Genomic DNA, 13,032 nt, shown 5'->3' on the forward strand with positions numbered 1-13,032 from the left:
ATACAACCATGACTTGGCTCAAGACGGTGCCTAAAACCGCCACCTTCACCAAGTATATGCCTCCAGATCCCTCTGTGCCGACAATTGAGTCCGCAGAAGAGGCCAAAGATCAGCTGCAAAGAAAGGCGCGTCTTGTAAACGGTGCATTCACTTGGGTTAAACCCGCGAAGCGGGATGTGTACAACCTGCGATGGGTGTTTCCGGCAGCCCTGGAAACACTAGATATTCCCGTATCCGATACGCAGGAGAAGCTTTTCGTGGATACGTTTGCTGGGCAGCATGTATTCACCTCTCCGGAGCTCTATCCTTGGGCGCAGAATTATGCGGGGTACCAGTTTGGAAACTGGGCAGGTCAGCTTGGCGATGGCCGGGCGATTTCGCTATTCGAAGTGCGGAATCCAAATTCAGGTATCCGTTACGAAATTCAACTCAAAGGAGCTGGGCTGACACCGTATTCTCGCTTCGCCGACGGGCTCGCAGTTCTTCGATCTAGTATTCGCGAGGCACTAGCGTCGGAGAGTTTGCACGCTCTAGGTATTCCGACGACACGTGTTTTGGCGTTAACAGATCTCCCAGAAACCAAAGCTCGCAGAGAACGTACAGAAACGTGCGCAATTGTTACCCGCTTCGCTGAGAGCTGGGTCCGAATTGGTACGTTTGATCTCTACCACAGCCGCAACGATCGTGAGAATGTCCGCCAGCTTGCAGATTACTGCATTGATCAGGTTCTGTCGCTAGACACGAGCGGTGCAACGGCAGATCAGAACCGTTATTATCATCTGTTCAAAGAGATCACGACAAGGAACTGCAAGATGATAGCCCAGTGCCAAGCCTATGGGTTTTTGAATGGTGTTTTGAACACGGACAACACCTCGGTACTCGGTTTGAGTATGGACTACGGTCCTTTTGCTTTTATGGACAATTTTGATTTTTCGTTTACTCCAAACCACGACGACGGTGAGCTTCGCTACAGTTACCGGAACACTCCAACCATGATCTGGTGGAACTGTGTGCGTTTGGGTGAAGCCCTGGGAGAGCTCATGGGTGCTAGCGACGTTGATGATGCTGGTTTTATCGAGAACGGTACTACTGATAAAGCAGCGCGTCGGGCTGTTGCGGAAAGGGCTACTAAACTTATTATGGATATGGGGGAAGAGTACCAGGCCCTTTATGAGTCTGAGTTTACATCAGTTATGTGCAGACGGCTTGGTCTCTTGACGGTCGAAAAGGACGACTATGACGAGCTAATTTCACCTTTGCTTGAGATGATGGAAAAGTCCGAGGTGGAATACAACGGCTTTTTCCGAAAGCTCGGAAGCGTAGCCTTTTTCAATGGCTCTCTGACGTCCGGCTCTGTTTTCTTGCCCAAGAATCGAGCCCAGCTCCCGAATTTGTCCGTTGAAGACGCTACGAGTGCTATTGATGATTGGCTGGTACTCTATGCTGCCCGCCTCGAGACTGAAAAGAACACTGATGATGCCGACAGAAAATCGCGCACGAGCAAGGTGAATCCCAATTTCGTTTTGAAAAATTGGGTGCTCCAAGACATAATTTCCAAGGCCCAAGCAGGCGACTGGGCGCCGTTCAATGCCGTGGCGAAAATGACGGTTTCCCCGTTCGAGTCCTCCTGGGACGTTGGCTACGAAAACTATCTCGATGAAACTCCTACAGATTCTAGGGGTATTACGTGCTCATGTAGCTCTTAGCGTGATCCTGTATAAGTTCGGGGAAATTACATAACCATTGATCCGTTACACTTAACAAGACATGATTCCAACGTTACATACGATCAAAGACGTTTATGCTGATGCATCAGCGCATGAGGCTCGGTACGCGGGTATTTTGAACAAATTCCAATCCCTGTACGGCCGCAAGCCAGAGTTTGTAACTCGGGCTCCCGGCCGAGTCAACATCATCGGAGATCACATCGATTACAGCTACTACTCGGTTCTTCCCATGGCTATTGAAAACGATTTCGTCATTGCCGTCGCTACCACTGATGACCACAAAGTTTCGTTGGCCAATTTGGACCCGCGTTTCTCCGGATGCACCTTCGAGATGCCTCAACACGGCGACGTGGAGATCGACGCAGTCAATATGGTGTGGTCGAACTACTTCAAGTGTGGTGTGGTGGTGGCTAACCGTTACATGAGGGAAAAGACACCGGGATTCCGTCCAAAGGGGATGCAAATCGTGGTGCACGGCAACGTGCCAGCCGGAGGTGGGCTTAGCTCGAGTGCTGCGTTTGTTGTCTCGGCAACCCTGGCAGTGCTCCGCTCGAACGGATATGACAAAGTTGACAAAAAGCTTTTGGTCAAACTGTCTACTACCTGTGAGCAGCTTATTGGCGTCAACTCGGGTGGAATGGACCAGTCCGCCTCGGTGTTTGGTGAAAAGGACCACGCCTTGTTTGTATCTTTCCGCCCAGAGCTGGACGTCAAGCCCATGCAGTTCGCTCAAACCACTCCATTTGTTCTTATTATCGCCAACTCGCTTCTCGAGGTGCACAAGCACGATTCTGCTCCAGAATGCTATAATCTACGTGTTGTAGAGGTCACCCTGGCAGCGAAATTGCTCGAAAAAAGACTGGGGATCACTATTCCGCAGGACGGTCTCCTGTCTGCAGGGACCCTGAGAGGCGTTATGGAGTGCTTCAGTGGCAAAGAGGCTTCCATTGCAAATTTGAAGGCGATGTTGCCTCAGGTGGAAAAATACCTTGACCCCGAAGGATACACCAGTGCACGAATTGCTAGTGAACTGGGCATCTCAGAGAGCGAGCTGGAGGCAAAATATTTCACGGAGTTCCCTGTCCGTTTCAGCAAGCTCAAGCTATACCAGCGCGCCAAGCATGTTTATGAAGAGGCCCTGAGGGTTCTTGAGTTTGTATCTATCATGGGTGATAACTCCCCCGATACCCTGCAAAAGCTTGGTGAGTATATGAATGCCTCCCACAAGTCATCCCAAACTCTTTTCGACAACTCGCATGAAGCAGTTGATGAGATTGTCGAGATTGCCAGAAGCGCAGGCTCTCTGGGCTCGCGGGTCACTGGCGCTGGATGGGGCGGCTGCACCGTGCACCTTGTGCCCAGCAACAAGGCAGAAGCCGTCAAGAAGGCCCTGCGCGAACAATACTATGCCAAGCGTTATCCCAACGCGCCCGAAGATGCTCTCATTGAGAGTGTGGCTGGTTCCGGCACCGTGTTACTTGAATTCTAAGTACATAACTAGCAGTGATCTGCATACTGATCATATGCCCATGCAGAAGACTGGACATCGTAGCAGAGCCAGTGAGAAAAATCGGTTCTCGGTGTTCTCGAACCTGTGGAATGGTGGACGATATATATTGAATATTTAAGAACCCTTAGACGCCCACTTGCCAATAATTCAACCTTACCTGGCGATGGTTAGTAACCCATAAATCACTAATGGCTAGGGAGAGCTACTATGAGAAGCTTGGTGGTTTGATAGAGCAGCGGGACGGGAAAAAGGTTGCCAATCTTCTGAATGTTGCAAATGGTCAGGCTATTGATTATTTCAAAGGCAATTCCAACTACCATAACGATGCCGCAAGGTATCTTCCGAAAGAGTGGAAGGAAATTGGTGTTTCCTTCGGTACATGTCTGAAATCCATGCTGAAAAGTGACTACGAAGACTTTTTTCGGGCTTATGAGAAGTTTATTACTGCTTTAAATCGCACAGCAAACAGTGAAGGCCTGTGGATCATCCCAGTTCTCAAAAAGTCGGCTGTGACTATTACCAAAATGACGGCTGTATGCAGCGATAATAGCGCGAAACTCAAGGAATACCTAGAACTCGCGTCAAGGTGTATCAATGGCACTTTCAAGATCTGTTTGAACGATCGCCAGTCGGACGATATGACCAGTACTAAGAAGATCGCTGCGTACTTTTTTGCCGGCATGATGCTGCGGGTTTACTTCCGACTAAAGGCATATTCGCTGGCCAAAGGTATCACAAAGGCTATCACTGCGGTGGGCCATACTATTCCTCCCCTCGATTCCTCGCCAATTGCCGATCAAGTCGTGTACACTTACTACATTGGGGTTTTAGATTTTATGAGCCAGGCCTACTTTCCGGCCGAAAAGAAGCTGAGCAACTGTCTCTCATTGATTCCCTTGTCAGCGAAAAAGTCCCGGGAAACTGTTCTGCTTTATCTTATTCCAGCAAAACAACTCGCCAACATCGTACCCATCCCGGAGTTGTGGAGCGAGTTTCCCGCTCTAGAGAAAGTCTACAAGCCTCTTCTAGATGCGCTCAAACTAGGAAAGCTCGGTATCTATCACAAACTGCTTGAGGAGCATCAGAACTTTCTTGTGACTCGACATCTGTACTTTGCATTTACCAGGCTATCACAAGCATGCTCACTTCATTTAATATTCAAGACTTGGCTTGCCTTGGGCAAGGGAAATCGTTTGAAGGTTGAGGACTTGGCTGCTGCCTACCATTTGGAGAGCTACTTTGATGATGTATTCAAGACCCCAGAAGAGCAGGCTAATGCAGTAGAGTTGCAGGTCGCAGAGATGATTTCTGAGGGTAAAATGCGTGGCTACATTAGCCATTCAATGCGAACAGTTGTTTTGAGCAATCGAAATCCTTTCCCCACGCTCGTCAAGCCCGCGCCAGCATCATGAAAAAAAAAAAAAAAAACTTATCTATTTAGGTCTGTACAATTACTCCGATGTCAAGAACTCACAGCTCTCTTCGAATTTGGCGAGAACTGTTTCGTAAATGCCGTCAGAATTTTCAGAATTTACGATTTTACCCATCTTTCTTCTCCGCGGCCGCTTGGCATTTGCCGGGCCATCGAAATATTTATTGGTGGGGGACACGAAAATAAGAGAAGTTTTGTAGAACCAAGAGGCAATATAGTCCTCAACGGTAGTTCCTAGTGGAACCAGGGGGATGTCTCCGGCAAAGCAAACAATGCCCGTACAGATATCGCGAATATTTCTGTGTCCGGCAAGAAAAACGACGCTAGCGTATGCCTGGCCAATTCCGACCAGTAGAAGATCATTTGCGGCGAAATGTTTGATATTGTCATCCCAAAGTGTCTCAATAAGATCTTTGTAGCTATCGTCAGGCCGGTTTGACCGGCGGGGGACCATGATGTCCAAAACACCATAGCCACCTTTTATCGCCCAGTCGATGAACTTTTGTGAACCATCGACTACCGTTGACTCATTGGTGTGTATGAGACCGGTGATAGCACTGCGGTGTGCATAAACGTCTGAAGGGTCGTGGAGAATTACCAGGACCTTTTCTGCACTGTAGATCCGCGGGGTTGCCAATACTTGGTCAGGGCCGAGTTCCACCCGCTTGCTTTCTCGCAAAAGCGGAAGTGGGGTAAGCGAATACGCTCTAGCAAGAGCACGTGCTTGGTAACCACGAATAACGTCGGAAAGCGTGGCCAGACCTTCCTGAACACTGTCTTCCTTGGTGAAGGCCTCGCGGCTAGACCAATCAAGCATCTTGGGGCCCAGGTTTTTCCAATACTTGGACTGGTAAAAAAGCACCTCATCGATATCTTCAATAGCAGCGTTTGAAGCAACGGTGGTGGCAGGGGGGGCCGGAGGGTCACCAATAAGAACCTTTGTCACAGCCAGAGCAGACACCGATACTGAATCGAGGTTGTAGCCACCCTCCAAGCAAACAACTAGGCGACCATTAGCCAGACTTTTCATGAGATGGGTCATCTGGGCATATCCCGGAGGACTGACCTTGCAGAGACCGATGGGATCGCCCTCAGCCGCATCGAATCCAGCGGAAATAATTACAAGATCTGGGTTGTATTCTTGGCATACCGGTATAACAACCTTGTTCATAGCAGCCATATAGTCACCGTCACACATACCGGTCGTACTCCAAGGGATATTGACGTTAAATCCTTCGCCTTTGCCCTCACCGACTTTGTCAGGCCCACCATAAGTTGTTCCAGGGTAGAACTTACCTCCATTGTATCTGTGGATGGAGATGTAAAGTACACGGTCGTCTTCGAAAAACACTTTCTGCGTACCGTTTCCATGGTGCACGTCCCAGTCGAGGATTACGATTCTGCGCACTTGCTCGGGATAATCGCGCAGCATTGTTTTTGCCGCGACGGCCACGTTTGAAAACAAACAAAAGCCGCCAGCATTTTCAGGCTCCGCATGGTGGCCGGGAGGACGAATCACGGCGATCGAATTCTTCACCCGGCCGTCGACGACGGCCCTACATGCCTCTATTGCACCACCGCAGCTAAGTTTTGCAGCAAGGAAGCTGTCGTTGTTGAGATAAATAGAGTCACCGACAGCCGTCTCGTGCTCCAATGCATCGGTGGACATGTTTTCAGTAGAGCTAACGAATTTGAGGTGCTCCGGGGTGTGCACAAGCAGCAGCTCCTCGAACGTGGCTTCGCGAGACGGCAGCTTGAGCATAAGGTTCCCCAGATCTGTTTTGCCCTGTAAAGTTTCGTCAGTGAGCAGTCCTGCTTCAGCAATCGTCTTGTAAATACGGAATGTGCGTCGTGGGTCTTCTGGGTGCGGGTCCAAATAAGAGCTGGGGCTGGTGTTCAGACGGCTGTGGTAGCGCATTCTGACGTCGTAGCAGATACCGGTCTTGCCCTGGTAGATGAGCTGAGGAGGACGAGCAGGAACAATAACGGCATGCTCAAAAGCCGGCAGTTTGATAATCTGCTCGCTGGAATCCTCGGTTTTGACAATAGCAGACACGGCGGCCTCACCATCCTCTGGCAACGTAGCGGGCCATTGGGTTGCAGGGCTCTCAGAACCTCCGGCATCAGAGTGCTTTCGTTTGAGTCCTGACCCATTAAGGGCTTCTTCTGGCACAAGAGATTGACCGACGCTCATGGGAAGGGGTGGGTTCTGGACAAATTTCTCAAGTACTGCCTCTGTGTGCCGGGCCCTTAGTGGTTTTGTTGTTAGGTAACTCGACAGGTCAAACGTAAAAGTAATCATCACCTGCAGGGGAACCAACCCCACGCATAACGATAGCGGATACAGCAACATGTCTCGATTTACGGGCGAGTGTGAAGGGAGTGGCAGGGGCAGAGGCGTCTGGCAGTACGACAATTTTGTGTCATTTCAAATTATTTGTTCGGCCGCTACCGTCGTACTCAGCCAGCTCCAGGGCTCGCTTCGAGCCTGCCCTTGCCCCCCCCCAGTCCCCCCTGCTCGGCCCCATTAGTAACCGCAAGTTCTCTGATTGCTCCACAACGTGAGAATAATGTCTCTTGGTGATAAAGCAACGTTCGAGGTGTACTTTGAAGTGACCCGAGTGGTACGTATGCCACAGAATTCAGGCAATGTTCAGGTAAAGTGGCGCGTGTCGAACGCTAGCCGCCCGGAAACCCGGGGCCACACCGATTTCGTTGACATTGCCAACAACCAGGCAACCTTCAACAAACAGAGCACATTCAGCTATCGCATGTGCATGGGCTCGGAAACAAAGCAGCTCAAAAGCGGCAATTTGGTAATTGAAGTCATCTGGGCTCTTCCTGGCATGTCGAAGGTGACTGTTGGCAGTGCGAACCTCAACCTGGCGCAGTTCGTCAACCGCAAAGACGAAAGCATTTCTGTTTTACTCGACGGATCACGGTCAAATTGTCTGGTCACGGTCAAGCTCTATCTTGACCAGAAAAAGGGACCGACAAACTACAAAGTGCCCGACAATACGGCCAAGATCGTCACTAGCGACATTTCTACGGTCATGGACGTCAACAAAAAGAAAAAATCCAAGTTCTTCAATCCCGAGTCGGTTGAGGAGATCAAGAAAGAGTATTTATTACATTGGACTGCGACGCCGTACCACATCAACCCCATCAACGCTCTGCAAGAGGTTGTGGCGGGTCGAGATGGATTCGCCGGTAAGGCAAAGCCCGTGGTGGCTGATCCCTACACGGAACGAGAAAAGAACCAACCGTATCAAGAAACAGACATTAGAGAAAGCCTCATGTCGTGGGCATATCCGTTATGAAAAAAAGATAAATATTTGAACTATATAATTATTAAGAACCGTTTTGAAAGTAGCAAATAGTAGTAGTTGTTTGTTTGAAAGCTGCTTAAGCAGGAGGAGCGTGCTCAACACGAGCTCCAGGCATAAGTACGCGGAATGGAGCGCCGGTGAGGTAGGAGTTCTCCCCGCTGGCCAGACCAGCCCAGCCGCAGTAGAAGGCAGAGAGGGCCAAAGCAATATTGAAGCCAGCAGATGCCAAGAGCACGTTTTCGTTGTTAATAAACAAGCCAATGGACTCGGTCAAGAAGGTGAGGAACAACACGCTGAACAAGAATACAAACACGGCAGTAGACTTGAGCACCAAACTGAGCAGCCCGGCGGTGAAGATTGTGTAGGACAACATCAAAAATCCCATGGCCTTCTGGAACATTAGAGGTTCATCCGCGTAAGCGGCAGCAATTCCAAAGCTGGGGGTGAGCACGGCGCCGTATGCGAGCCAGAACCCGCCAAAGCCTGTCATGGCAGTGGCTGCAAAAGTGTTGCCCACAGCAATCTCCCAGAGGCCCGAAATGGTCTGGCCAATACCGGAAATGAAAAAGGCCGGACCAATCATTACATTGGGGATAGTAACGCCGCGCGAGTGGACGTTGTAAAGAGCTAGCAACATGGCGGAAATACCGAAAGAAAACAAACCAAACACGGCGGGATTGCCAAACTCGTATCCGTGGGGGATGGTAGTACCGGCATTGAGGTAACCGGCGTGGGCAAGCAAAACATCACTCAAAGGGACCCGGTGACCACCGACGAACGCATAGCCGTTGCTGTCGTCGGAGCCTGCGTCCTCGACCTGCTGGTCAGAGGGAATGATTTTTTGGCTGAGCGCGGGGCTCAAAACAGGTGAAAATTCAGTTTCGTACATGGGCTGGTTTCCGTTTTTTGGGGGGTCTGTGGAGGATGGGAATCTCACATCGTCTCCCTCCCTATATGTGTACTGTGATTCTGCGGGGTATGGATTCTCAGTCTGCATGGGAGAGGGGATCCCTCAACAGAGAGTGCAGGATTGGGACCAACCAAAGGATTGGAGCCTGTCCACTTCGCGTCTCTTTGAGTCTCTATTTTATGCTATAGTATATTGTTTAACCTTGTATTCGATAGCTGGAAAAGCTGGAACTCAACCAGGCTGCTAGGACCTTTAAACTCACTCGTTCCCCGCACTTTTTGCGTTGGGTAAGGGCTCGCTGCAGCGAGCTCGTGAAATGCAGCCTGGTTAGGGATGGCGGATGCTAAACGGAGTTTATTCTTCATCAGCCGTATACCAATTGCGTATGAAGGGACTCTGTGCTGTGTCATTATGTTTCTCTGCTGTGTGGATTAAATTTGGGCTGCATATTTTTACCGGGCCTCTGTAATTTCCCGCAATATTCATCTAGCACTTTGCCCAAACACTCTGCATAGTGTCGCTAAGCGCAGCACGTCATGCGAAGTTTCACTCGTTTTCTCTTGCTGCGCAGGATACTCTGGTAACTCGTTGTGATGTATCATTGCCTTTTGCACTAGAGGTATTTTTTGGGGAAGACTGGAGGTTTTTAATTCAGTCTAGTACTTCCGTGGTTGCTCTGTGCAAAGGGAATGCTGCGCATTGACGTGAATCCATGCACCCTTCGTTATCCGCCTGCAATTAATTAGAGCACAAGGGTGCTGGGTACATGGTTCCTCTTGGCGAAACACGTTCCTTTTTCGTGCATTAGTGTGAATTATTGCGCAAAATGCCCTTGGTCGTGCCTCTGAGAGTAGGCGGCGCTATTTCCAGTATTAGATAGTGAGGTTTCTAATGTTGCGCATCACTTCGTTGCTCAAGCATAGCCCTAGATCGAGGGCCGGGCTTCGATCGGACTTTTCTCAACTGGGCTCACCGAAAGCCGAAGCGCCCACCGTATGACAGATGTCTTACCCCACTTCGGGGTCAACTGAACTTTTCGGGTTTTTGTATTAAATATCGTTCGTAGTCTTGATTTACATTTTCATATCGTAGCCTCTTCTCTTTTGTTGTTTATTTGTTGTGATCCCACCTTTTAGGACTATTCTTTTTGTCGAACAAATTATGCTAGTTATGTAGGTTCCATAGCTTGACGACACATATATAAATGCACTCAGACTCTAGCAAAAACTCTTTTATCAGCCACCATGTGTTTTAATATGAATAAATTTAATGAAAGTACCCCCTCCGAGCTGTTCGACTTGGGGGCCTCTCCCCTGCTCTCTGCCCAATTAGGAATTGCCCAATCAAGCTTGATCCACCTGTTAGGTACGACGTAAGCCTGATTAATAATCGGAGAAATTTGCCCCATGTGAGCGTATGAGGCACGATTGGGTGAACTTTAAGTTAACCTCTTCGCAGAAGCCCGCACAGGAACCTCCGAGCATCTCAACCGCCCCCCCTTCTCCTATTTCACATTCTGTTCTCAATTATCCCGCGCGAACACTTTTTCTGATGCTGCCATACATCATTTAAGGGTTAGGACTAGAATGGGGTAGCATGTGAAGATGTCCTCACGGCATGTCCGCCCCGGGGTGTCTTCCCCGAGACAACCAACGATAAATACTCCTTTGTCATCCCAAGTTAACTGTTCCCACAAATCAGCCTGCCCACCAAGTGATGATTGACAATCTGTTGAAAGTCGGTGCCTATATTCTGGCTGCGTACGGTTTATACGTAGTGTTCGTTCTTGTTCGTTACAAGTACGACGATTATGTCGCTGCTCGCCACGGTTGCGCAGTTCCATTTTACTCTGACAGAGAGATGCCAATTGGCATCAAAGGATCCTACATGACCATGAAGTCACTGTGGAACAGTACAATTCTCGATTTTTTCCAGGAGAGAATCTCTGAAGCTCGTACCGTGCGTACTGTCGTCTCTGGCCAGCGATGGTTCATAACCATCGAGCCCGACAATGCACGCACTGTGCTGGCCACTTCATTTAAGGACTATTCGCTGGGCTTCCGCTACGAAAGTTTTTTCCCGTTGCTTGGCAATGGTATTTTCACCCTCTCTGGTGAGGGCTGGAAGCACTCTCGATCCATGCTGCGTCCGCAGTTCTCGAGAGAGCAGGTGTCTCATTTGCGATCCATCGGTGAGCACCTCGACATTTTGATGCGCAGATTCACGAATGGAAGCAAGGATGGCGGCACTGTGGACGCCCAGGCTCTGTACCACCAATTGACCTTAGACACGGCAACCGAGTTTCTGTTTGGATCTTCGTCAAACACCTTGGACGAAAAAACCACTACAATCAAGGCTCCTCGCGGTGAAGTCTCAAACGCCCAGTTTGCGGAATCCTTCACAAGCTGTCTGCTTACACTGGCTACTCGGGTAGTTCTGGGGTCTCTTTACTGGGTCTACAGTCCGCCTGGCTTCAAGAAAAATGTTGAAGTGTGCCATAACTTTGTCGACTATTATGTCCAGAAGGCTCTCGAGAAGCCCATGGGACCTGACGATACCGCCGACCGCTATGTCTTCATCAATGAGTTGACCAAAGAAACCCAGGATCCTATTGTGATCCGCGATCAAGCCTTCAATATCCTGCTTGCTGGCCGCGACACCACTGCAGCTCTGCTATCGTACTGCACATTTTATTTAGGCCGCAACAAGGACGTTTACAAGCGTCTGCGCGAGAGCATCTTGGCTGATTTCGGTGAAGGCCATGAAAACATCACATTCGAGTCACTCAAGCGCTCCAAGTTTTTGCAGAACATCATCAACGAAACCCTGCGTTTGCACCCCATTGTACCTTTGAATTTTAGAACGGCTATTCGCGATACTAAACTTCCCGTTGGCGGTGGCCCCAACCAGGACCAACCCCTGTTTGTCCCCAAGGGTACCAACATCTTTTACCTGCCGTACGTTATGCAGCGTCACCCGCGCTACTGGGGTGAAGATGCTAACGAGTTTAAGCCAGACCGGTGGGACGACCCGGAGACCCAGCGTCACACATGGGACTATATTCCGTTCAACGGTGGTCCTCGCATCTGCCTTGGCCAGCAGTTTGCTCTCACAGAAGCTTCGTATGCCCTGGTGCGTGTTGCTCAAACTTTCAAGGACATCAACATTGTCCATCCCGCTCCCAATGAGCCCCTTCGCCAGATCATGCGCTTGACATCTTCTGTTCTAGGGGGCGTGGAAGCGAATTTCGTTCCTGCGTAAATAGACCTTATTTTTTGTTTCAAAACCGAGTAAATTGTATGTATGTGATCCGCCACTGCAAAGCCAGTGGACCACCGTGGGATAGCCCGGGCCAATGGCGGGGGACTGTGAAACGCGGCCACAGATGACTCCCTCAGGGTTGGGGTGCAACTAATGGGTTAGGTTACCAACCGTCACGTTTAGGGGAAGGGTCAGGGAACGGGTATTTTCGCCGACTATCGAACGCAAAGCCTGGATGAGGTACGTGGTCAATCGAAAGGTTTTGGGCGCGGAAAAACACCAGGAGTGCGACCAATCGGGGCGGTACAGCCCAAAGATCATTTCACATATTCAAATCGGCGGCTCTAAACTAAGCGGCTGTGCGCTAACTCCGCACCAGGAGTGGGTAAATAGAGCGATACTAATTGTTTGCAACTACCAAATTGAGTCCCAAAACTAAATTGCAAACTTGTATTCAGGTCTTGCCAGTTATTTGGCACCGAAACTGACCGTGCATGGTTGCGCATCTTGGAGGTGCCGAACCCTAGGAATTTCCAATGCCGGCCAAAATATGATAATTTCGAAATGTGTGCCACTTCACGCCAAGATCGAGCCAAGAATGGTATACCAAAATAAACTCACTTGATTTAAGCTCAATTATTTAACTCGCTATTGGCTCTGTGAGGGTTTGTCCGAGTCATTGACGTTTATGGTCGTGATTTGCCGCGGGACAGGCGTAAGACCAATCCCGTGACTGCAGCCTGACCTGCATTCTTGCGGGATGACCGAAAATGATGCGTTTTAAAGACATGCGAGAAAAACGTATATTACGAACAAATAACCACAATATAGAAAGCACGCCCCGCTCCCAAATGGCCTCACAC

General features: G+C 49.6%; 7 protein-coding genes across 7 annotated transcripts; 5 read left to right on the forward strand and 2 right to left on the reverse strand.

The window, feature by feature from the left end:
* Nucleotides 1-8: 8 nt before the first annotated feature.
* On the forward strand, nucleotides 9-1,706 carry B9G98_04183 (hypothetical protein; the record flags this gene model as incomplete). Its single annotated transcript, XM_024810740.1, has 1 exon — nucleotides 9-1,706. One exon carries the CDS (start codon nucleotides 9-11, stop codon nucleotides 1,704-1,706), a length of 1,698 nt encoding a protein of 565 aa, XP_024666508.1.
* Nucleotides 1,707-1,767: 61 nt separating this feature from the next.
* B9G98_04184 (Galactokinase) lies at nucleotides 1,768-3,216 on the forward strand (the record flags this gene model as incomplete). The annotated part of the gene is made up of 1 exon (XM_024810741.1): nucleotides 1,768-3,216. One exon carries the CDS (start codon nucleotides 1,768-1,770, stop codon nucleotides 3,214-3,216), a length of 1,449 nt encoding a protein of 482 aa, XP_024666509.1.
* A 209-nt stretch (nucleotides 3,217-3,425) lies between these two features.
* Nucleotides 3,426-4,649, forward strand: B9G98_04185 (Protein CSN12; the record flags this gene model as incomplete). The annotated part of the gene is made up of 1 exon (XM_024810742.1): nucleotides 3,426-4,649. The coding sequence occupies one exon, from the start codon at nucleotides 3,426-3,428 to the stop codon at nucleotides 4,647-4,649; it is 1,224 nt and encodes a 407-aa protein (XP_024666510.1).
* Nucleotides 4,650-4,688: 39 nt separating this feature from the next.
* B9G98_04186 (Histone deacetylase HDA1) lies at nucleotides 4,689-6,863 on the reverse strand (the record flags this gene model as incomplete). Its single annotated transcript, XM_024810743.1, has 1 exon — nucleotides 4,689-6,863. The coding sequence occupies one exon, from the start codon at nucleotides 6,861-6,863 to the stop codon at nucleotides 4,689-4,691; it is 2,175 nt and encodes a 724-aa protein (XP_024666511.1).
* Nucleotides 6,864-7,239: 376 nt separating this feature from the next.
* Nucleotides 7,240-7,989, forward strand: B9G98_04187 (hypothetical protein; the record flags this gene model as incomplete). The annotated part of the gene is made up of 1 exon (XM_024810744.1): nucleotides 7,240-7,989. One exon carries the CDS (start codon nucleotides 7,240-7,242, stop codon nucleotides 7,987-7,989), a length of 750 nt encoding a protein of 249 aa, XP_024666512.1.
* An 85-nt stretch (nucleotides 7,990-8,074) lies between these two features.
* B9G98_04188 (Ammonia transport outward protein 2) lies at nucleotides 8,075-8,887 on the reverse strand (the record flags this gene model as incomplete). The annotated part of the gene is made up of 1 exon (XM_024810745.1): nucleotides 8,075-8,887. The coding sequence occupies one exon, from the start codon at nucleotides 8,885-8,887 to the stop codon at nucleotides 8,075-8,077; it is 813 nt and encodes a 270-aa protein (XP_024666513.1).
* Nucleotides 8,888-10,624: 1,737 nt separating this feature from the next.
* On the forward strand, nucleotides 10,625-12,169 carry B9G98_04189 (hypothetical protein; the record flags this gene model as incomplete). The annotated part of the gene is made up of 1 exon (XM_024810746.1): nucleotides 10,625-12,169. The coding sequence occupies one exon, from the start codon at nucleotides 10,625-10,627 to the stop codon at nucleotides 12,167-12,169; it is 1,545 nt and encodes a 514-aa protein (XP_024666514.1).
* Nucleotides 12,170-13,032: the final 863 nt, after the last annotated feature.

The sequence above is a fragment of the Wickerhamiella sorbophila genome (assembly GCF_002251995.1).
Source record: "Wickerhamiella sorbophila strain DS02 chromosome Unknown contig2, whole genome shotgun sequence".
NCBI lineage: Eukaryota > Fungi > Ascomycota > Dipodascomycetes > Dipodascales > Trichomonascaceae > Wickerhamiella > Wickerhamiella sorbophila.